This window comes from Planococcus citri, chromosome 1 (assembly GCF_950023065.1).
Source record: "Planococcus citri chromosome 1, ihPlaCitr1.1, whole genome shotgun sequence".
Taxonomy (NCBI): domain Eukaryota; kingdom Metazoa; phylum Arthropoda; class Insecta; order Hemiptera; family Pseudococcidae; genus Planococcus; species Planococcus citri.
This window is the reverse complement of record NC_088677.1, coordinates 28,686,959-28,709,293: the sequence shown is the minus strand read 5'-3', so window position 1 is coordinate 28,709,293 and position 22,335 is coordinate 28,686,959. Positions and strand designations below refer to the sequence as shown.

Genomic DNA, 22,335 nt, shown 5'->3' with positions numbered 1-22,335 from the left:
GTAAAGATACGCGACTTGCCAAACAATGCAACAAATTCTTGGTAAAGAGGCTAAAGCAAGCAGGTATTTTGCGGTGTTTCGAATTCTAAAGTATAGATACGGCAACCGGGTCATTTTATAAATGATCGTGCCATTATAACACCTTTTTACGCGCTCATAGAATTTCAAAGTGGGCCTTGTCCATTCGGACGGTTAGATATTATACCAAGCGAAAGGATATTCTTCAATAAATAGCTCTCGTCTCGTATTGTACGTTCCAAAGTGTATCCCCAGTCTATACTTTACGTACCTCTTTAGTATCTACCTATACCTACTCCACAACCACACATGATACATTGTAAACTTATATGTTTTTGTAAAATGTACAAGCCGAATTCCGCTCTTAATCTCGAGCTATTATTTCTTGAAAAAATATGTAATATTTATTTTTTCGATTATTATTACGTAGGTACATATTTGTGTAACTTGAGCTGTACCTACATACTTACCTGCAAAATAATATTTCATTTCTGGTATAAACGATACACTCATTACAGAAACAAAGCACAGTGATTGAAAATTCTTTTTGGTTTGATAAACTAAATATAACAAGGGTGTAAAAATTTACTACCGTAAACTTGGCAGTTTCCAAGAAGGTAACAGATCGTGAATTGAGTGAAAGGTTCAACTTTGCGGTTAGTTTGTTCATTTAACCCTTCATTCGTGTTGGTTTGCAAATTCCAAAGTAAATGGTAAACGTTAACGGTTGTTTAGGCAACTCAATCAATGATGTTTAAAATATTCATCCGATGGCGAAGTTTAGAAACGAATTAGTTGCGATTTTTGTTTACCAACCAGTCCTATGCATAAACACGTGTTGTAATTTGATTTTTTGCTGTTGTTGTTTTTGCAGATTCCAATTGCGAACCGATGTCAGATTGCGGTGAAAGTTTTCAGCTAATCTGTGATGGTCGAGGTGAGTTTTTTTTTCTAGTTTGGTGGCTTTTGATATGGGTTAGATGTTTTATTGTTGTTCTTGGATCAGCCGTGCTCGAGTAGCTTAACGGGGCTTTTATGTACCTCTTCTCCTCGAGGCTAAAAATTATTGATTTGAATATTGTCCTGTGGTATAGGTTTTGATTATAGGAATTACAGAAGGGGATTTTTAATGACATTTGGCGTGTAGGAATCGGATAGGTACCTGCATAAAATAGTAAACACATGGGGATTTCAGGGAAATAGGATCGTTACAGGAATTTAAAAAGGAACCTGCCTAACCACATAATATTAGTATATCAAAAAGTACTCGTTTCTCATTATCAAAAATCTGGGGAATATTCACAGAGATATGTATCAACCTATCTAATCAAAAGAATGAAAGGTTTGGGAAAATATCCCTTTTTGAGAGTTACGAAATTCTAATTGATAACAAAAAGAAACATTAAATTAATAAATTAAGATGGCAATTAAATATTCTAAATCATTCGATCTATTCATTGATCACTTCGATTCTAAAATTCCAACTTGATAAGTTCTTACATGAACTATTTAACTATTTATGAAGAGATCATCACCTTGACCATAGCATAAAATATTTGAGACATCAGTCATTTACCTTGACTATTTTGAAAACTCAAAACTCTTATTAAGGAGTAAAAGTAATTCACACCATTATGCCACAGAAGATGAACAAGTCATCTCTGGGCCGGCGCACCAGACTCGATTACAATTTACTCCATTTTATCATTCATATTCGATTAATAAAATCTTGTAAAATTGTTCTCAAATACGTGAACGCAAACACGACCGTTCACTTTTCCTCGAAAATACATACCTAATAATCATTCTAGTTTAGGTAAGATTCCATCTAAACGTCGGATGCAATCTTTTTTCCAGGCTTGTTAACTGGTTTTTAACCATTAACCGTAACCAAAAATTAACCAGTAAATTGACCAAAAAAAATTAACCTTAACCAAAAAAACTTTTTTGTTGAAATATCACTAACTGTCGCTAACCGTAACCGTAATCATAACCATAATCGTTTTCTGAGATCAGAATGAACCGTAACTGTAACCATAACCATAACTGAAATCTTTAATGAAAAAAACCGGTTAGAAATGAAAAAAAAAATTGAAAAGTGCTGTTTTTTCATTTCTTTTTATCAGTGGTTTTTTTTAATGTGATTTGTAGTAATATGAAATTTTCATCAAAAAAATGATCAAAAATGAAATTAAAAAACGTGGATAGAAAGTTCAAAAAATTTGAAACTATAGTTGCATCATACTCATTAGCTACATATTAAACTATTGAGGCTCGATCTTAAATGATATTTTAGTGATAAGAGATAATAAAGATTTGTTTCTTGAAAAAATTGTTAAATTTTGAATTTAAATGTTACCAGGTTTATAATTTTAAACTTCAAAATTTCAAATTCAGGGAAAAGTTCTAAGAATTTTCAAATTCTCAACTGTAATTTGAACCACTAACCAAAATTTTAACCTCAATTGGAAAAATCACCACCAAAAACTGTAACCGTAACCTAACCGTTAACCGAAAAAAAAAATGATCACCAATAACCATAACCTGAACCATAACCGTATCTTTAGAAAATTAATCACCTTAAACGTAACCTTTAACCTAAATTTTGAATTTCTTGTAAAATTTTCAACTGTAACCTTGACCGAAATTTTTTTTTTTGGTTAAAAAGCCTGCTTTTTCCCCCACTCTCACGACTTTTAACATCCACTAGTACAGAGATCAGATATGACTCTCAGTAAATCTACTTTCTCATTGTAAGGCACAACGAATACCTATACGACAGTCCTGAAGTCTATTGATTCAGAGTGATTTAAAGTAGTGGGAGTAGTTCTAAAGTGTGGTAGTGAATTTTAAAATTTGAAGAAGTAGGTATGTTACCGTTAAAGTATTTATGCCAGGTAATGTATGAAATAACTAGTCATTTCATACATTAACGAAAAAGTGTGAAATAGAATTTTCTTCTACACTTTACCTAGTTATTTCATACATACACGAGGTGTGTTTAGTTAAAGTGTGAATTCAATGAATGAACTAAGATAAAGTAAGAAATGAAGGTTAATTCAAAGCTACAACATATATGAAGGGTCATTCCACTTCAATTTGACCAAGAAATGGCAAGGGTCGGCGATCATTTTTAATTTTTCCTGTGGAAAGACCTTTCAAAGGGATGACTAATGGCGCAAATCGCAGCCCTCTAGCCCTTTTTAAAGGCTGCTAGGGGGTGTCAAAGTTTTCAGTGAACTTGAAATATCATCCATTTCAACAGTAGATAACTCCATAACCGCGATACCCACCAAAATGGAACTTTTTCCCATAGTTAGGGCTTTGAAAGGCTTTTCTGGTGATATCATAAAAATCAGTGTTGCCCTTTTTTTTCGTATGAAAAATCAGCTCGAAAAGTTTCAAAACGTAGTTTTCATATCATTCCAACTCTCAAAAATGCTGAAAAAAATATATTATGGACAACTTTTCATGCTAAGCAACATACTAAAAAATTGGGATGGCATTATGTCGTAAAGTTGATTTTAAAAAATTGAAAGTTTGCGAAAAATGTGATTTTTTTTATTAGAACATGAAAAAAAGTGTTGACTGGTGAAGTTGAACCATTTGACTTCCTATTTTTACGTATCCGTTGAAAAAGTTGAAAAACCCCCTTCACTTGATGAAAAACTCACCACAAAAATATTTTCAACAGCTCATTTCATGATTTAACTGATCACACATAGATGGAATAACTAGATAATTCATACATTACCTAGGTGAACTGTGAACAATTTACTAGCATTAATAGTATATTACGTGATAGGAGCGGAAAGTATGCGATTAACGAGTGCGAAGTTTAAGGAGCGAGGCGAAGCCGAGCGACTTAAATCGCACAAGTTAATCGCGTTACTGTCCAATCCTGTCGCGTATACTATTTTAATTTCATATGAGAGGAAAATAAATGCTAAAATTTAAAAAAATGGCTGATTTCGAATTTGTAAACATGTGCGGAAAACAGTTACTTTCCTCCCTAGGGAGGAAAGTAACTGTTTTCCGCACATGTTTTGATAGATGCGTTAAAGACGTATTTTCCAAACACAAAACTATCTAGGAAACTACTTATTTTCCGATCATGTGAAATTAAATACTTTTTCGTTAATGTAAGTTATTTCATACATTACCTGGAGTAAATACTTTAACGGTAACAGATAGATATACAATTTTTGCTCCTTCCCTGAGGGGGAGGGGGAGAGGGGCTTCAATTATTTTCACATTGTCTCGAGGTACTCAATTTCAGCAGCGCATACCTCCAAAGCTATGATATTTTGATCAAAACTGATTTCACAGTTCGAAAAGACATCACATTTTGAACTTTTTAAGCATTTTGACATTTTCAAAAGTTGAAAGTTGAACTTCCAAATTGAAAATTTAAATTTTAAATTGACGCTGTAAGCGGGAACTACTATTTAAAATTGTGAAAAAATTTTCATAGATGTATATTTTGATGTTATTTTGAAATGTTTAATTTTCGAGATGAGACATTTTATTGGAGGGAGAGCACCCCCTCCCCCAAATTGGAGCAAAACTTTCAAAAAAAAATCTGGGGCATGTGATATATCGAATTGTATGTTTTTGGTGACGATGAACACGAATATGACGTCGAATTTTTGATTGGACCCCATCCATGGCCCCCAGCACCTCCCAAATGGGGTAAAAGTTCAAAAAAGTGTTTTGTTCGTGCGACACATGAAATATTATGTTTTTGATGACGCTGAAGATGAATATGACGTCAGGTTTTTGATTGGACTTCATCGACGGCCCCCAGCACCTCCCCAATGGGGGTAAATGTCAAAAAAATGGTATCATTCGTGTGACACATGAAATAGTATGTTTTCGATATCGCTGAACACGAATATAGCCTTAATTTTTCAAATTGGTCTCACCCATGGCCCCCAGAACCTCCCCAAATGAGTAAAAGTCCGAAAATTTTGTTTCATTTGAGTAGTAGCTTTTGAAAATGGATTTTGGATTTTACAGAATTTACTTAAAGAGAGAAGACTTTCAAGGTTTTGAAATTTTGAGGTTGGAATCTAAAAAGTGTTTAAAGAAGATACTCAAAAAACGCCCAAAAACTAAATTTGTGAGAATCCACGTAAAAAAACCTATTTTAATAAAAAGTTGCTCAGTCACGATTTTTAAAGTGACTTCTCGACGATTGGGTTCTTGAAACGTCTGAAAAATATAGTTCCCGCGACGATGTGTAAATTCAATACCTAATAAGAAAAAATTCAAATCAGGTCTTCGAATCGAGAAAAATTAACAAGTGAAAAATTCCTCTTCGTTCTTGTTTATTTAAAATTTTCACGACAGATTTGAAACACAAAAAAATGACAACCGAGAACTTTTCTTTTCTGAGTAAGGAGGCGTAGGCACGACACAATTTTTTCATTATCTTACTCGTGTTTGTAAATTATGATAATATTTAATTTGCGCTGAAAAAAATCATAATGAATTTCATCTCGGAATTTTTCCATTTATTCGACGTAGATAAGATAGGTACAAAAAAAGTACCTGCACGTTTTCAATTTTCAACGGAAAATTTTCTCAAATAAAATTCGACAAAAAAATTGTCATTTCAGTACAAAGATAACAACATAGAGATGTAGCAATATCAAAATGAAAATCAATTTTGAATTTAAGTGAGCAAAAAAACAACATCAGAACGTAGAATTTCAAATTATAACTCGGCCATAATAAAACGATATGTTTTATGGGAGAGAAAACTCTCTCGATATTTTAGGCAATTTTTTTTCTTTCTCGTTGCAAAACGATGTATAACAGTAAACGAAACATATCACCTTATGGTGGTAGTTTATAGCGTAAACTTATATTTTAAGTACAGGTACGATCCCTGTTGACAAACGACATGTATACAAAACCAATAAAAACACGACCGCTTTCGTTTTTCCCAAACAGAATAGAATAAAGTTGCCGAATGTAATCAAATTTGAACGATTTAATGTCGTCATTTTATTTACATTAACTATCGAAATAAAATTTTTACCGTTTAGCGTTCGTTCGTTCGTTTTTTATCGTTTAATCATGGCTGCTTTTCACGCCGTACTTCATACATAATAATATTAACTCCCTTCTCTCGCGCAACGAATATTTTTGCAAAGCTCGAAAACGCGCCCCAATCGTATACATTTAGTAAAAATATTCTCGCGTAATGTTCCGCGCCCGAATGCAATTGGATTTATTGAAAAACTCTAAACGGTTATTTTTGTAAACATTTCATTCGTTGAAAGGTAATCAAATTTTCGTTTCAAGTGTTTACCACTGAATTCGTACCCATATAAAGTGATTTAACGATTTTCAATGCAAAATATTCAAGCGTATTGAATTGGCGCATGCTTATCCTGCTTTTAGTATACTTTAAAAACGTGGGTAAGCGGTATGCATCATCATTATTATGATTTATGCAGTGGAATATTTTGCTTGAATGCTATTTAAATATTGTTACTATATGCTACAAGATGTCTCAGTATAGACTGACATTGACAGAATCAGACAATAATCCCCAAAAACATATACCATAGGTACTCGACTACTCGTATATCCATCAACTTTAATAGACTGAGGAAATAGTTCTAAAGAGTTTGAAAAAACATTCACGAATAAATTCTGCTGTAGGGGAAAGTCCCCTAAAAGTGCGCAGTCTCCTAATAGTGCGCAGCGCCATATCTCGCGATTGGCACCACTGAAAAATTCGTGAGGTAGCTCATTTGAAAGAGCGTGTCATGACGATTATTTTGATGTATCATACAAGCCATTTGGCTAAATTTTACGCGTGCAAAGTCAAAAAATGTGAATTTTCAATTTCTGATGTAATTTTTTTTAGTGGAAAGTTAACAATTTGTATTGCTCTCGTTGAATTGCAAACATTTATGAGATAACTTATATTATATCATTTTGTAGGGAATTTTATCCTCTTTAATATTGTTGTAAAAGTTTGAAAATTCATCCTTTCGTTTTCTTGAAAATAATTTTTAAAGAAATAGAGGATATTTTTGAACCATGGATTCCCAATAGTGCGCATCCTAGAAAATTTGTAAACACACTTGTGTTTTTCACTACCTGACTTTTGTTTTGATAGAATGGAGTGTTAAATACCTGTAAAAGGCTAAAGGGTGTTAGTTTTCAGTGACGAAATATTCCTAAGAGTGAAAGAATACTTGAACAATGGGCTTCCTATGCAGAAATAAGCTCACACATAACCCCTACTCATAGTAAAACATATTTTCGCAATTTTCGTCAAGTACTCATGTTTTTTATATCTGTTCTCAGTGTTCTTGTGATAATGAAACGTATTATTGCGATTTTTGTCAAGAATTAATTTTTTTGAAGTAAATTTACACATCGCGCACTATTAGGAACCCTACTGCGCACTTTGAAGGAGCCCATGGCTCCTAATAGTGCGCATTTGACATTTTTTACTCAAGGTAGGATTTCTCAGTCAGTTATCAATGAAAAATTTTGAAACTCTGTAATTATGTAGCTGAATGATACAGCTACAACATATCAAAAAATCACGATCCTAGGTAACTTTGCGGCGGAATGACAGCGATTTTGGTACTAAGTGCGCACTATTGGGAGACTTTCCCCTATAGCTTTTAAAGATTAACAGAAAAAATTTGTACCTAATGTAATTGTTAAAACGCTGTAAAAAGCTTCATAAAAGATGTTAGAAAATAAGGCGCTCTTAATAAAACATCATCCAAATTACCATCAGATTACTCAATTTAATAAATTACCAGAAATTTACCAAAACCACCAAATTACCAAAATTACTAAATCATCAGTATCCAACTTATTAAAACTTGTCAAATTGAAATCACCAGCAATTCCTTACGAATTATCTGATTACAAACAATTTAATTAGCAAATTACCGAAATTATCAAAATTAGGAAATTACCTGTAATTTACCAAAATAACCTAGGTACTAGAAATGTATCTAAATTACCAAAAATTTACCCTAATTACCAAACCACCTAAAATATTCCATAGTACGACATCGTTAAAACTTTACCTAAATAACAAAATTATGATAAATTTATCAAAATTACCAAATTATTAAGAATCTAAGTATTTAAAATACCTACTAAATTATAGGCTACCTGCAGTAATTTACAATACAATATCATAGTCATTTTTGCTAAGAAACGTGACTTTTTGGCAATTTATTATGACAAGAAGCGAGATTTTTGGCTATTTTTACCAGAAAGCGAGACTTCGAAAAGCTTTTTCCCCATCCGTAAAAAATTAAAACTTTTTAGCGAAAAAAGCGAGAACTTTTGATGAAAAAGTAAAAAAATTTGAAAACCCAAAACGAAAAAATAAATTTTGTTAAAAGTACGTAAGCATTTTAGTAATTTTTTGGCAAAAAGCAAGAGTTTATAGCAATTTTTAGTGAAAAATTATACTTTTTTTCAGTATAAAACGAGATTTTTCGGAAACTTCGATTCAAAAGCAAGTCTTTTTAGCAATACTTGATGAAAAAGTGAGATTTTTTGGCAACACTTTTAATGATTTTTCAAAGCACATAAAACTGAAATGTTTGGCATTATCTGGCAAAAATGCTCAATTCTTGAGAAAGAGTGGAACTTTTTGGAATTTTTTGCAAACAAACGACAATTTTTAGTAATTTTTGAAAAGGAAGGAAATTTTTGGCAAATTTGACAAAAGGCAAGATTTTTTGGTATTTTTATTCGGAGTCGAGACTTTGACAATTTTAGCAGAAGGCAGCCACTGCTGAAATTTGTACGCACCATATTCTCAACCCATGCTCAATTTATTGACAATGATTTCCGATCGTTTTAACGAGTTCTGAAGCCGCCAGCAGGTGTTCGAAAGTTGTAAATTTCTGAAAAAACCTCCTTCAATCAAGTCAGCTGATTGAAATTAGGGCAAAAAGTGAATTTTAGCTTACCAATTTCATTGGCTAAAGTTACCAAAACCAGTTCAATCCCATTTTCAATCACATTGGGAGGAGGAGGGGGGTCGAAAATGGGGCAGGTAACACTACATACCAAATTTCAGATTACTAGGTCAATTTTATGAAATTTTGATTTTTTTTTCACTTTCAACCGCAGCTTAATTCTCAAACATTTACTATAGAAATCGATAAATGAGGAGGTGGATAGCAAAACGCAATAACTCCAAAATTACGAAAATTGAGTTTGATATCTATCCTTTTTCCGTATGTAAAATTCAACGGGGAATCCATTCCCGGTGTCAGATTTTGTCCATCAGTTGAATATCATAGCGCAATCGAGGAAAACAAGTCTGATTTTAGAGCTAAATGCATTAAAAAAATGAGATTTTGTTTGCAAAACGCAATAACTCCACTACTTTTTATACATTTCAGTTGCGCAGATGTGGTAACACTGTTTTTTTTCATCGGGTGGGTACTGAAAATCGTTGGGTAGGAGTTACTTAAAAAAATTGTGCTTTCGTTGCCACTCTCTGAATGCCATATCACACACAGGAATTGTTTTAATTTCGCATTTCAGTTTTTTAATTGTTTTTTATCGAAAATTCTCGATTAAACATAAGTTTTTTTCTATAATTTTTCAATTTTTTCAAATAAAAAATACGTTTTTTTTGCAGAAAAACACCAAAAAAAAATTTGCGTTCAAAACGCAATAACTTTTTTTTCTTTTGCTCACTGTGCTTATACCCAGGTGACCGAAGTTTTGAAAGTGAGTGGAAATTTTATTTGTGGCACCTTCCCCTTTCATTTGACACCAATTTCGGAAATCGACCCCCCCACCCTTCCCCTCCTGACAATTTTTCCTAATTTCCCAAAAAACCCTAAAATGGAGTTATTGCATTTTGCTATCCACCTCCTTAAATGCACTCCAGTACCTACCAGAAGTTTTGGCTGATGATACAGCTTATTTTTATCTTCTCTTTTGATTTGGCTTTGTTCAGTTCACAATAAATTTTTCAATCTTACCTTTACCCAACACCACTTACCCCTCTACCCTGGAAACGATAAAAATCGATCCATCGAGACTACTCCAAGTCTCACTCGAAACCCCTCAAGAACCAGATCTGAGCACAGTTGACTCGAATCCGTCTCCGGGCCATTTCAACTTTCAAGGGAACTTTATCCGTTCCGACATCAAACATCAATGATAAAATATGTATACTAGAAAATAGTAGGTACAAAATCGTGCAATTCAATCCCTAATGTAAAAAATTTCCATATTTCTTGAAAATAGCGCACATACATATTCTACTCGTAACATTCGCTTCGACATTTCACTTCGCATTATCATTTTGAATAAACAATCTGCGAGATATCTGAAAATAGCATCGATTAGAGCACAATGATTTTCTCATACATTTTCTTCTACACTTCAAAAAGAATGAGAAAAAGCATTTACTCGGTGTGAATGCTTGTCACATGCAAATCATTGCATTTGGGTATATAGAAATTTTAGAATTTCTCTGTCGAAATGTTACATGTATTTACGCATGAACGCTCTATGAAAATACATACTCGTATGTACGTAAAAGTACGTATGCATGTAGCTATTTAAACGTAATCGTTAGTACAGCTATATACTTTTTCTGCAGTAAGTAGGTAAGTACTACATACATGTATAAAGGAAATTTCGTGTTTTCTATTCATCGGACATGTTAGATTATTACGATGCAAAGCGCCTGAAAAAAAAAAATCACAAACGATTGGTAGCTTAAAACCATCTGAAGAGAAACTCCACAACTTTGCCATCGCACGAACAACGAACATAGTCTGTACTCTGCACAACAGTGATTCAGATTGAGGATAAATATCAAAAGTAAATATACTTCCAGAACCACATGTACTTTGATGCCGAGTATATGAGGGAAGAAACTGCTAAACAATAACACACAAACATGAACATTGTGAACAGAAGAACAGTGAAACGCACATCGACGTGTAAAAGTACGAAGAGTATATAACAGGCAGTTCTGTTTACACTGTCATCTCTTGTACATGAACATTCTCGATGAGCGATGAAGCCTGTACCCAGGATGGGAGTTGAACAACATGAAGAAGATGACGAGTAGAAAGATGAAGGAGGAGGAGAAAAAAAAAAGAGCTTTCATAACGATAATCAAGCGAGACAACGAGTACATAGTAAATGGCCGATGGAAGTATAAGGCCGTGAAGTGTTTCATAAAGACCTTACGTTTGGTAAAATCGTGAGCTGAAAGCAAAAGAGTACAAAGGCAAACTTTTATCATTAAAGGATAAAATAAAGAGGAGACGGTGCCGCCTTTTGAGTACTGCCTGAAGAGGTGCTGTTCGCACGCCAACTCGCGATAAAGAATAACAGCGAGGCCTATTAACTTTGTAAACAACTTTCGTCATGTGAAACTTTACACACATACAGTATTCTTACCGTCTAATGCCATAAACGATAAACATTCGCGTGAAACATCGTCTTACCTTATTTCACTCTATTGTTTGCACAAATTGTGTGTATAATGGATGTAATAAGATTCGCGCCTACCGGCAAATTATTTCGCGAGAAATGTGTAATTAATTTGTGAACAAATTATACGTCATTAACATCCGGAAACTGAGCAGCAAGCAATGTGCATGTGCCATGTCGGCGGTTAGAGAAAAAATACCCCCCAAAAAAAACACCCACTGACCTTGAACGCGTATTCTTGAAATTATGCCAACTCAAAGGACCCCTATCTTCAAAAATGGGCACAAATCAAAGCGAATACCGTAAAATGGTATGCCGAACCCCTCCTCCCCCCACCACGTTCGCTACTTAACTCGACGTTACTGGGTAGTTATCTTTATGAACCCATTAGGAATTCGTAGTGTACTTTACTGCGGAGCAGTTTTCTTTAATAAATTCGTTTCATTTTTCTCTCTTTTCGCGAGCATTTGAAATGAAAAATGTTCATCCATACGTCGATATTAAAATACTAAGTAAACGTAGCGTTAGGAATTATTTTGACAAAGACGGATCATTGCAAATGTAAAATATTATTATTGTAAATGGAGTAATGACGATGACGTATCATTAATAGTACAGTATGTAATACTCGTACTGATTCTAACACGTGAGACATGTACGAGTAATCGAGTATTACCTACCTATAGCTACAGTGTAGCTACTTTCAAACACCAGTGTGAAAAATCACTTCAAAAATATTCTACATACTATATACGAGTGAAAGATAAATGCTCACTTTATATATTCGATGTCTAGTGTATTAACATAGCAAGCTTAGACACCTACTTCTTGCCATCGAGTTGGTTTCCTATTCCATATATATATCTATACCTTTTAAGAATAATACCCCACATTCAGCTCGCGTATAAACAAAACCTAAACACATATGGGAATACCTTTCTCAAAATCGTAATGAAGACGAAGCAATTTTCATCTTTCAAAACTTGCTCACAATTCAAAATTGCGTACCTGTGTCCCAGTTGACGCATATCTTTCGACAAAACAACGACTTTAATTTGAGTAAAAATTTATCGATGAAAAGGACTACGACGCGACGACGACGTTGTCGACGTTTCTTTTACGTACCTTTGCTTTACTTCCTACACGACACAAACGCCACGTTCTGGGGGCGAAAACGCACGACAGCGGAGGCAAAGAAGAAATCAAAACTGTATTTATAGAAATAGTAACGTCTACAGGGAAATGAGAAAAATTTACATATTTATTTTCTTGGTTTTAACACATGTAAGGAAATATTGCCTCAAGTGAAACTTCCAAATTTAAAATTACCACTTTAAACCCCAATTTATGACTGTAAACCTCTTGCGCGCGGTATCTTTTTCATATTTGGATATACCGGCTTTATTAGAATTTCTGTGTAACGTTTTGCACCAGCACCACTCGCATATACACGCAACCACCTTATATGTGGGTCTTTTCAATTATATTTCATGCTGGTTTCTCGTCTCACGACTCATCTCCTTGTACACGTTTAAGTACATGTGTGTAGTGGTTTATTGTTTGAAAATTTTTCACGCTCTTGTATGAATTTTAGATGATTAAAATTTAAATAATGCTCGATTACACGTTCTTCCCTCTGCAGCCAGCAGCTCGTTACACAGTTTTATGGAACTGCCAACGTGAATTGGGGTGCAAAAAAAAACAACGCTGTTTCGCTTTTGGTGCCGGATTTCCTTCGTGAATGTCGCACGGATGTCACAATATGAAAATGTTACCGGAGAATGAGATTTTTTAGCCCTTCTCTTCCCTCCTCCGCTATTGAATCTCTTGCAGCGAGCAGTTTCTTTGGCGCGGAAAATATATACTGAATCCAATGATACGAATAGAAATGGGCTGCGGCATTGAGCTAATTTAAGAAGGCCATTGGATGGCCTTGGAAAAATTTTTAATCAATTCTTATTCCAGGCTTTTACAAAGTTTGAAAAGAAATATGTATCAATTTCGAATTTTTAGAGTGAGGATAGTGAGTACCTGTAAGTATCTGATCTGATTTCACAAAATAACTGGTGACATTCGGTAATTTTGATACCATGCCTAACTACTTAGTTAGTAATTTTGGTGAATTGAGAGTCATTTTGTTCAATTGCTGGTAATTTAGTAAAAAAGGTAAATTTTTGGTAATTTGATTATTTTGGTAAATTACTAGACTTTTGGTAATTTTGATAAATTTCTTGTAAATCAGTACATTTGGTAAATTATTGTGTTGCTTTTTTTTTTTTACAATTGAAGAGTGATATTCCAAAACTCGCTTTGTCCATTTTTATCAAAGTTGGGTTTTCAGTGGTACCTGGTAGATAAAGTATTAACTCACATTCCTACATCATCAACCTACCAAAATGAGGCGTTAAACTCACCTAAATAGCCAATTCACTAAAAATTAAAAAAAAAATAATGTTCCAAAACGTGCTTTGTCCATTTTTATTGAAATTTTTTTCAGCAGTATTTAGTGGATGAAATGTATACCTACACTCCTACATCATAAATCCGCCCAAATAAAGTGCTAAACTCGCCTAAAAAGCCAATTCACCCGTTTAAAGGGAAACTGTTTTTCCTCTCTCCTGAAAAGTTGTAAAAATGGACAAAGCGAGTTTTGGAATATCACTCTTCAATTTCAGAAAAATACTGGTAATTTTTTGGTACCTATAATTTAAAGTTGATTATTGATAATTAGGGCTAGGATTTTTAAGCGCAATCAAACAAGTTTTAAGCGCTATAAAAAAGCAATAAAAATGTAAGAAAAAAGCAAAAAAAAAAAAGCGCTATCAAATCCTACCATGTCACGTATCAAAATGGAGGTTTTTTCAAACACAGCAAGATACCTCCCCTAAATATACATACAACTTGAACCAAAATCAACGAAAAGAAAAAAATGGAAAAAAATGAAAAAACTGAAACTAAAAATTAAAGAAAATAAAAATTGAAAAATGAAAACTGAATCTGTTATTTTTCAGTTTTTCCTCCCTTGTTTTTTTGAACTGATCTTTTTTCAACAATTATTTATTTTTTTCAAAAATGTGCAAAAAGTTGATGAATTTTTGTAATTTTGGAACTAATTTCTTCAATTTCATCAATTTTTCACCAAAAAATGCGCTAACGACAAAAAAAGCCCCAAAAAAGCAAAATTTCCGCCTTTTTGGCCCAAAATAAGCATTTTAAAGCAATTACACCCAAAAAAAGCAAAAAAAGCACTATCAACTTTCACCATTCGCCTCAGAATGGAATGAAACGCAAAGAAAATATATTTATGCCGTATAGGGTGTTGCTACAAAAAAAAAGCATTATCATAAAAATCCTAGCCCTATTGATAATTTAAGATGATACATATGTACAAATAAACTATTGACCATAATTTCAAATTTGTAATAAATTATTGGTGATTTGTCATAAATTACTGATAATTTGTGACAAATCACTTGTAATTTTTGGGAATTCATCATCTGTGGTTTTCAGTTCCTAAGTTACTGGTATTTTTGGACAATTGTTGATCATTTATTTGACTAACTATTGGTAATCTTTAGTAAGCTGCTTGTCATTTGAAAATGACGAGTTATTTGGTAGGTACCTAATTTGAATAAACTACTAATAATTTGGTAATTTAGGTAAATTTCCAGTAATTTGGTCATTTTGGAAAATTACTGATAGGTAATTGCGTAATTGGTGAGAAATTTGCGTCAATTTTGGATAAATTTCCAGTAATTTAAATAAATTTTTGTTAACTTGAATAATTTTGGTAAATTACAGGTAATATTTAGGTAAATTACATGTAATTTCGGTAAATTGCAGGTAATTTCGGTAAATTGCAGGTAATTTTGGTAAATTACAGGTAATTTTGGTAAATTACAGGTAATTTTGGTAAATTACAGGTAATTTTGGTAAATTACCTGTAATTTTGGTAAATTACCTGTAATTTTGGTAAATTACCTGTAATTTTGGTAAATTACCTGTAATTTTGGTAAATTACCTGTAATTTTGGTAAATTACAGGTAATTTTGGTAAATTACAGGTAATTTCGGTAAACTACAGGTAATTTCGGTAAATTACAGGTAATTTTGGTAAATTACAGGTAACTTTATGATTAGGAAAAATCGCTAGTATGTAATTTGATAATTTGTGATAGATTAGCGGTAATTTGGTAATTCAGGTAAATTTTAGTTAATTTACCTAGTGATTTTAATGAATTTCTAACATTTTGGTAATTTAGGTGAACTCTTGGTAATAATACGTGCAATTTTTTGGTAATTTGGATTAATTTTAGGTAATTTTTGATAAATTACTTCATTTAGGTAATTTCGTAATTTTGGTACATTTTTCGTTATTTGGTAATTTTGGTAAATTTTCGATAATTTGGTAATTTAGATAATGTTTTGGTGATGAAGTATTTGTACAAGATACTTTAGTATGTACTTTTCTTGGCAAAATTGCGAAAAATCGTGCTTTTAAAGAAAAACTATAAAAAAATAGATCCAGAAGATGTTAATTCGAGAAGAAGTTTTCTATAAAAATCGAGTAATGCAAAAAAAAAAAAACAACAACAAGAAAGAAATCCACCGAATGAGGGATCTTGATTAAACGAATGTGAAAACTAATTTCTACGATTGTACACGTACCGCAAGAATCGGAAAAGAAAGCGAAATAATTTAATGGCTGTCGAGTTAACAAATAAATTCTTAAACGTAAAATATTTCTTTTGGTTGTTGGGTAAAGCACCTGACATTTTATATAACATCTAACGATGTTTTTTTTTTTGTTTTCCAAACGCTCGGTACCTACCTATATAGCGACGAAAAGAAGGAAGTTGTGTGGTATACGAAAAGAAGAAATTCATAAGAGGATTTAAATCTCGTCTTCTCCGAACGATAGCTTGCTCTCTATCCGCGACTTGTAAAATAAAATTGAAAGACGCGCTTGTTCGTTTGAAACAAAATAAACACCAAAAATACGACCAATTTAAATTCGCAGATTTATTCGAAGCAGGATTTATCGGAGACTTTGTTGCTGTTTACGCGCGTAACGTTTCAACGTTATTGTTAATTGGAGGCGAACTCTCGAGTTAATTGTTATTTCGGACACGACGAGTATGGTGTGGGCCTATTTTTATTGTTCATCGACGGAAACGCGAAACGCAGTAAAATGATTTATTCGCGTATAAATAAAACCCCCGACATGACAATTCGCTCATAGAGACGGTTATATACAGTAGTTCGCCTTTAATGCAGACTTGGTCCGTATACGCGGGATTTTTTCCTTAATAAATAATTGAATAAGTAAGGTTTACGATTCGTTTTTGTTTTCATGTTGATGTAGGCGAAATTCGGGTTCAACTTTTACGGTCATTTCCTTAACGAATATTGGTTCAAAGGCCATCACGTTTAATGTGTTCGCAATTTAAAAATACCATTTTCACGCAACTGTTGCGTTTAAATAAAGCTTTAGGTACGAAAGGAGCTTTCATCAAAGCAAAACGCCTCGTCGAGCTGACTGCTGGCCGACTCGTTACAAAGAATCCATAATATTTTTACTATACGCGATATTTCTTTTCCAATATCACGTTCGTTAAAAAGACCTTACAATTCGAGCAAAATTACTTCTTTATGCTGACATATAGTCAATTAAAAAGTGATCGAATAAATCAATTTATCAATGTTGAAGTAGGAATCACATATTTAGTTGTTTTAAATGCGAGGAAAACAGAGAAAAGTCGTGGATAGATGGCGTGAGCGTGCACAAAAACCAGAATACTACATTGAAATGATAAAGTTACAACTTACCAAAAGTATTGATAAATCAACATCGTTAGTGTATTTAGTACGTAATGAAATACGACAACGATGACGAAAAACTACCCATACGGTTCCAAAAATTCTCCCTCGATTGTCATTATTTATAAAATCTTCATCTAGCGAGTTCCTTTTGGAACAGATTCGTGTGTAGGTAATGTAATTTTCTCGTGAAAGTGTCTCATATGCTGCTCTCAGCTGATCCTAAATCTTGCCATTAAATTGCAAGATGAGTTGTACTAAGTATACCTACGTATAGGTACATACGTTTATGTTATTTTGAGAATGTGTTTTAATGGTCACGAATCAAAATCAAAATACGAGTATTTTCACTGGCATAGCCAGGGGAGGGGTTGGGTGGATCCAACTGTTTGTAAAAAGTAAAATCACAAAAAACCAAACTATTTTTATTGAATGTAATGTAAAAACAGAAACAGAACATTTCAATCAAAATAATGCATCGATCAAGATTACTTATTTCCAAATTTTTGTGAAAAAAAGATCACTTCGCAACTTTTTGATAAAAAAGCGAGACAATTTGGCAATTTTTGAAAAAAGTGAGAATCTTTGGCATTTCTTGGCAAAACGTGAGACTTTTTGGCTAATTTTTGGATTAAAAAAAAGTGACCTTACTGGCGTATTTTAAAAAATAATTCCACTTTCAAACTTGTAATTTGAAAAAATGTGGTCAAATTGCCAAAAAAACAATTGTTAGTAATTTTTGGTAAGAAACGAGACTGTATGACAAGAGGCGAGATTTTTTGCAATTTTTTACCAGAAAAGCGTGACTTGAAAAAACTTTATACCAATTTTTAGAGAAAAAATGAAACCTTTAAGCAAAAAAAGATGGAATTTTTGAAGAAAAAAAAGTAAAAAACATTTTAAAACCAAGGTGGGGAAAGCAAAATATTGAGCAAATTTTGTAAAAAGTAAGAACTTATAGTCATTTTTTGGCTGGAAGCAGAGTTCATAGCAATTTTGGTGAAAAATGATGTGTACCTTATCGTAACTTTTCAGCAAAAAGTAAAACTTTTTGGAAATTTTTAGCTTGAGAGTGCAATTTTTTTTTGGAAACTTCAGTTTAAAAGCAAGTCTTTTTAGCAATTTTGACCAAGAAGTGAACATTTTTGGCAATTGTTGGCTAAAAAGTAGTATAATTAAACTTTCATGCAACTTTTTGGGAAAAAAGCTAGACTTCTTGGCAATACTTTCAGCGATATTTTCTTATAGGCATACAAAAGCGAATTTTTGAGCAATATCTGACAAAAAGCAGAATATTTTATTTGGTCAATCTTTGAAATAAAGTGAAACTTTTTATAATTTTTTACAAAAAAGAAAAAACGTCAATTTTTAGCAATTTTTGTCAAGAAAGGAATTTTTTTGCAATTCTGACAGAAAGCAAGATTTTTTGGAATTTCTGGCTGGAAGCAAGACTTTGAGAATAACCACCTCCCTGAAAAGGCAAAAAAAGCTGAAATTTGTATGCCCAAATTAATTGAAAATGTTTTCGACTCCAGCAGGTGTTCGAAAGTGGGAAATTTCCGCAAAATTTCATCCAATGAAGTGGAAAAGCAACATTAATGAAAACCCTAAATCTATTGAAAGTGATTAAAAATCCAAAATATAACCCTTCAAGATCCCTTTTACTTCAGTTATTATATAGATCTCTAATTAGAAGCAAAGTAGAATATGGCTGTCCAGCCTATATCAGTGCATCAGATAAAAACCTATCAATCCTTAAAGTAATACAAAATGCTGCCTTACGCCTATGTATTGGAGCATTACCATCCTCTCCTATAGACAGCATCTACTGTGAAGCTAGTGAACCCCCTCCAAACTTCAGGAATTTCTATATTACTAATAAATTCATTGTATCAACAACAACAAATCCAACAAACCCAGTCAGAACTTTAATAAAAAAACAAATTCAAAATATTTCAAACCATTCTGAAAATCACTCCTGTATTCTCCAAAATTCTTTAGGAAATTACCATGTAAGCCTATTAGACCTCACTTCCGAATACAATAAATTTCCTCCCTGGGAATTAATTTTACCAGAATTCAATCTATCCTCATCCCAAAACAAAAAAAATGAGTACCCACCTGGTTTCATCAAAGAAAAATATACTGAGATCATAGCAGAATATCACGAATTTATTTTATGCTTCACAGATGGTTCTAAAAATGAGTTTGAATATGCAGGTTATGCTTTTTCTATTGATGGTAAAATTACCAACTTCACAGCTCATAAATATTCTTCAATTTTCAATTTAGAAGTTTCTGCTATACTCCATTGCCTACAAAAGATCTCTACTTCAAAAAGCCCTAACAAAAAATTCCTGATTCAGTCAGACTCACTCTCTGCTCTTATCAATTCAAAACAAATTTTCTGAACATCAACTTGTTCATAAGATCCATCAAATCATCTATAAACTTCAGTCTACTGACAAAATTATTAAATTTATGTTTGTCCCAAGTCATGTAGGCATTGAAGGAAATCAGGCAGTAGACGAATCAGCTAAAACAGCTGTTACCCCCTCTAAAATTTTCTCTGTGACCCATGATGATGTTATTAACATTCTAAAAACCATCCAAAACTCCAACTGGCAAAACCTATGGAACTCAAAAACAAATCACAAACTATTTACCCACAAAAAATCAATCCTCCCTTGGAAGCACCTCAGTCACCTAAATAGATCAGAAGAAATTATAATCACCCGCCTCCGAATTGGTCATACCAAATTTACCCACAGCTATTTGTACACCAAAGCTCCTAAACCCACCTGTCAATTCTGTAATTCTGAAATAATCTCCACCCAACACCTTCTATTCTACTGTCCCTTCCTCAAAGCAAAACGTCAATCCTTAAACATTTCAGACCTCAACCCTACAATTCCTGACGACATCAAGCAGATGGAAAACATTCTTAAATACATCAAAGAAATCAATCTTTCAAACCAAATCTAGACAAACCCCTGGAAACTGGGCGTAAAAATCCTGGCAATTATACACGCCCAGTATAAAAAAATGACAAAAAAAAAAAAACAATTTACTTGATTTTTTACGACGCATAAAGCAGAACTTTCTAGAAATTTTTACCAAAAAAGATTTTTCCTGCAATTTTGGCAAATGGACGTTTTTTGCTCAAATTCACTCAATGTTTAGAATTTCAAAACTAGAAAAGGCCAGAAAAAATATCAAAATTTTTTGTTTGAAAATTCGATATGGTTATAAGCATCAAGCAGGCTCTTTTTTGTCACTTCTTTTTGAAGACAGGGCACATGCACTAATTCTCGAAAGTTGTGAGTCCATCATTTTTTTGTACCCTGCTCCACCCCTAGCATCCAAAACGAATTGATTTTCGCATTATCTGCTGGAAAAGTCTCTCCTCTTTTTGTTTCGAAATTGCTAAAAAAAAGTCATGTTTTTTTGTCAAATTTACCGAAATTACCTGGTGTCAATTTTTAGAAACGTGTTGTCATAAAGTGTCAATTTTGAGGGGAGAAATTTCAAAAAACCGAGTGTTAATTTTTGGAAATTTAATGAAAAGTTGTAAGTACCTAAAGTTTTTTCGTTAAAATTCTTGGGAAGTGGTTTTTTGATAAAATGGTCAAATGATCGTAATTTTTGCCAAAACTCCTCTTTTTGTTCTACAAATGGCCAAACAAATTGTTCAAAAGCTTATTTTTTGTCGAATTTCATCCCAAAGTATTTCAAAAATAAATAATTATTATAATTAACAGCATGTTCAAAAAATTCTCTTAAGCACTAAGTAAATATTATAAAATAAGAAGAATAAAAAACACTCACCACTTAAAAATACCATCTCGAAGACATTCTAAAATAGTGATAAGCGAGTCACTTTTTAATCACTCGACGCAATCTGAAAGCACACAGAGAAATCATTTCGCTAGATAATTAAATTTAAAAATAATTATTCCAGTGTAAAATATATTTCTAAACACGCGACTATGCAGGTAAAAAAAAACAGCCAGTTGAAAAAAAAAAGAAAAAAAAGGAGAAGTAATTGTAACACATTCTACAGTTAACCGAGCGGGTACAGTTAATTAAATAAACCCAAAAAATTAATATTTTTTCCTTGCAAAAATTTAAATACGAAAAATCTTGGAAAAATCCTATTTCATTCGAGCGTTTGTTGGTTTAAATGAAAGCGTTAAATTACAGAAATAATTTTCGAAAAACCAGTGCAAAAAGGTACCTACCTGAAAAAGAGGAATTTTTACCTCATAATAAAATACCGTAAAAAAAGAACATAATTTCTTTCGGGTGCGAATACGAGTACGAGTACAGAACGTATATGAAATTACAAATACTACGACGAGTATGTCTAGTTTTCATTTTCAATTCGAATATTTGTTTTGCTTTGATACAATATATTACCCTCATATATGCCGTTCGATTTGCAAAAAAAATACAAGGTAAGGTAGAATTCCTTTTAATAAAATTCAATTTTATGCCTTTTCAATTTTTTTTTCTGCAATTTTATGTCATCAACACGCGATCATTTTCTGTACTTTTGTAAAATACTCGCATCAAATACCCCTTCGGGTATTCGTGCAAAGAAATATGAGATGAAGCTTTTTAAAATAATAGCTATCGATTATTTTATTAATAGGAGTTGGCAAATCGTGTGTGGTACATGGCACATGTGTATACTGGTGTGTGACTTGGTTGCAAATATTTCGTATTTAATTTCGAAATTACGGGTTGAAATCCATTTTCGTATGGTTTACTTTAAATAGGTACCTATTGTGATTGAATTAAGATGATGAATTAATAAAAAGGAATTATTTTTTGTGGAGATCTTTTTCAGAGATGGTGTCTTATTCAAGAAAATACACGAGATGAGGTTCAATAAGTTCAAATATATATTTCATCACTACATCGAGTACATCGATGTTATTTTTATTTAATTAAATTGTCCTCAGCCCGATTCCCTTGTCATTTAATGGCAAAGTTTCGCCACATAATTTATTAAATTTCGGCA

General features: G+C 32.7%; 1 protein-coding gene and 1 long non-coding RNA gene across 7 annotated transcripts in view; one reads left to right on the top strand and one right to left on the bottom strand.

The window, feature by feature from the left end:
• Nucleotides 1–22,335, bottom strand: part of LOC135831213 (mucin-5AC-like) — a 407,292-nt gene that overhangs the window by 144,214 nt on the left and 240,743 nt on the right. For 4 of the 6 annotated variants that reach the window (XM_065343530.1, XM_065343534.1, XM_065343533.1 and 1 more), the window contains one exon: nt 21,138–21,210. The exons of the other annotated variants lie outside the window; for them this stretch is intronic. In XM_065343530.1, the coding sequence (XP_065199602.1) occupies nt 21,138–21,153 (16 nt within the window). In that variant the 5' untranslated portion in view covers nt 21,154–21,210. The remainder of the gene's footprint in view (nt 1–21,137; nt 21,211–22,335) is intronic. 6 annotated transcript variants of the gene reach the window in all.
• Nucleotides 854–22,335, top strand: part of LOC135831216 (uncharacterized) — a 256,152-nt gene continuing 234,670 nt past the window's right edge. Inside the window, exon 1 of the long non-coding RNA XR_010556163.1 lies at nt 854–955. This is a non-coding gene — a long non-coding RNA (uncharacterized LOC135831216). The remainder of the gene's footprint in view (nt 956–22,335) is intronic.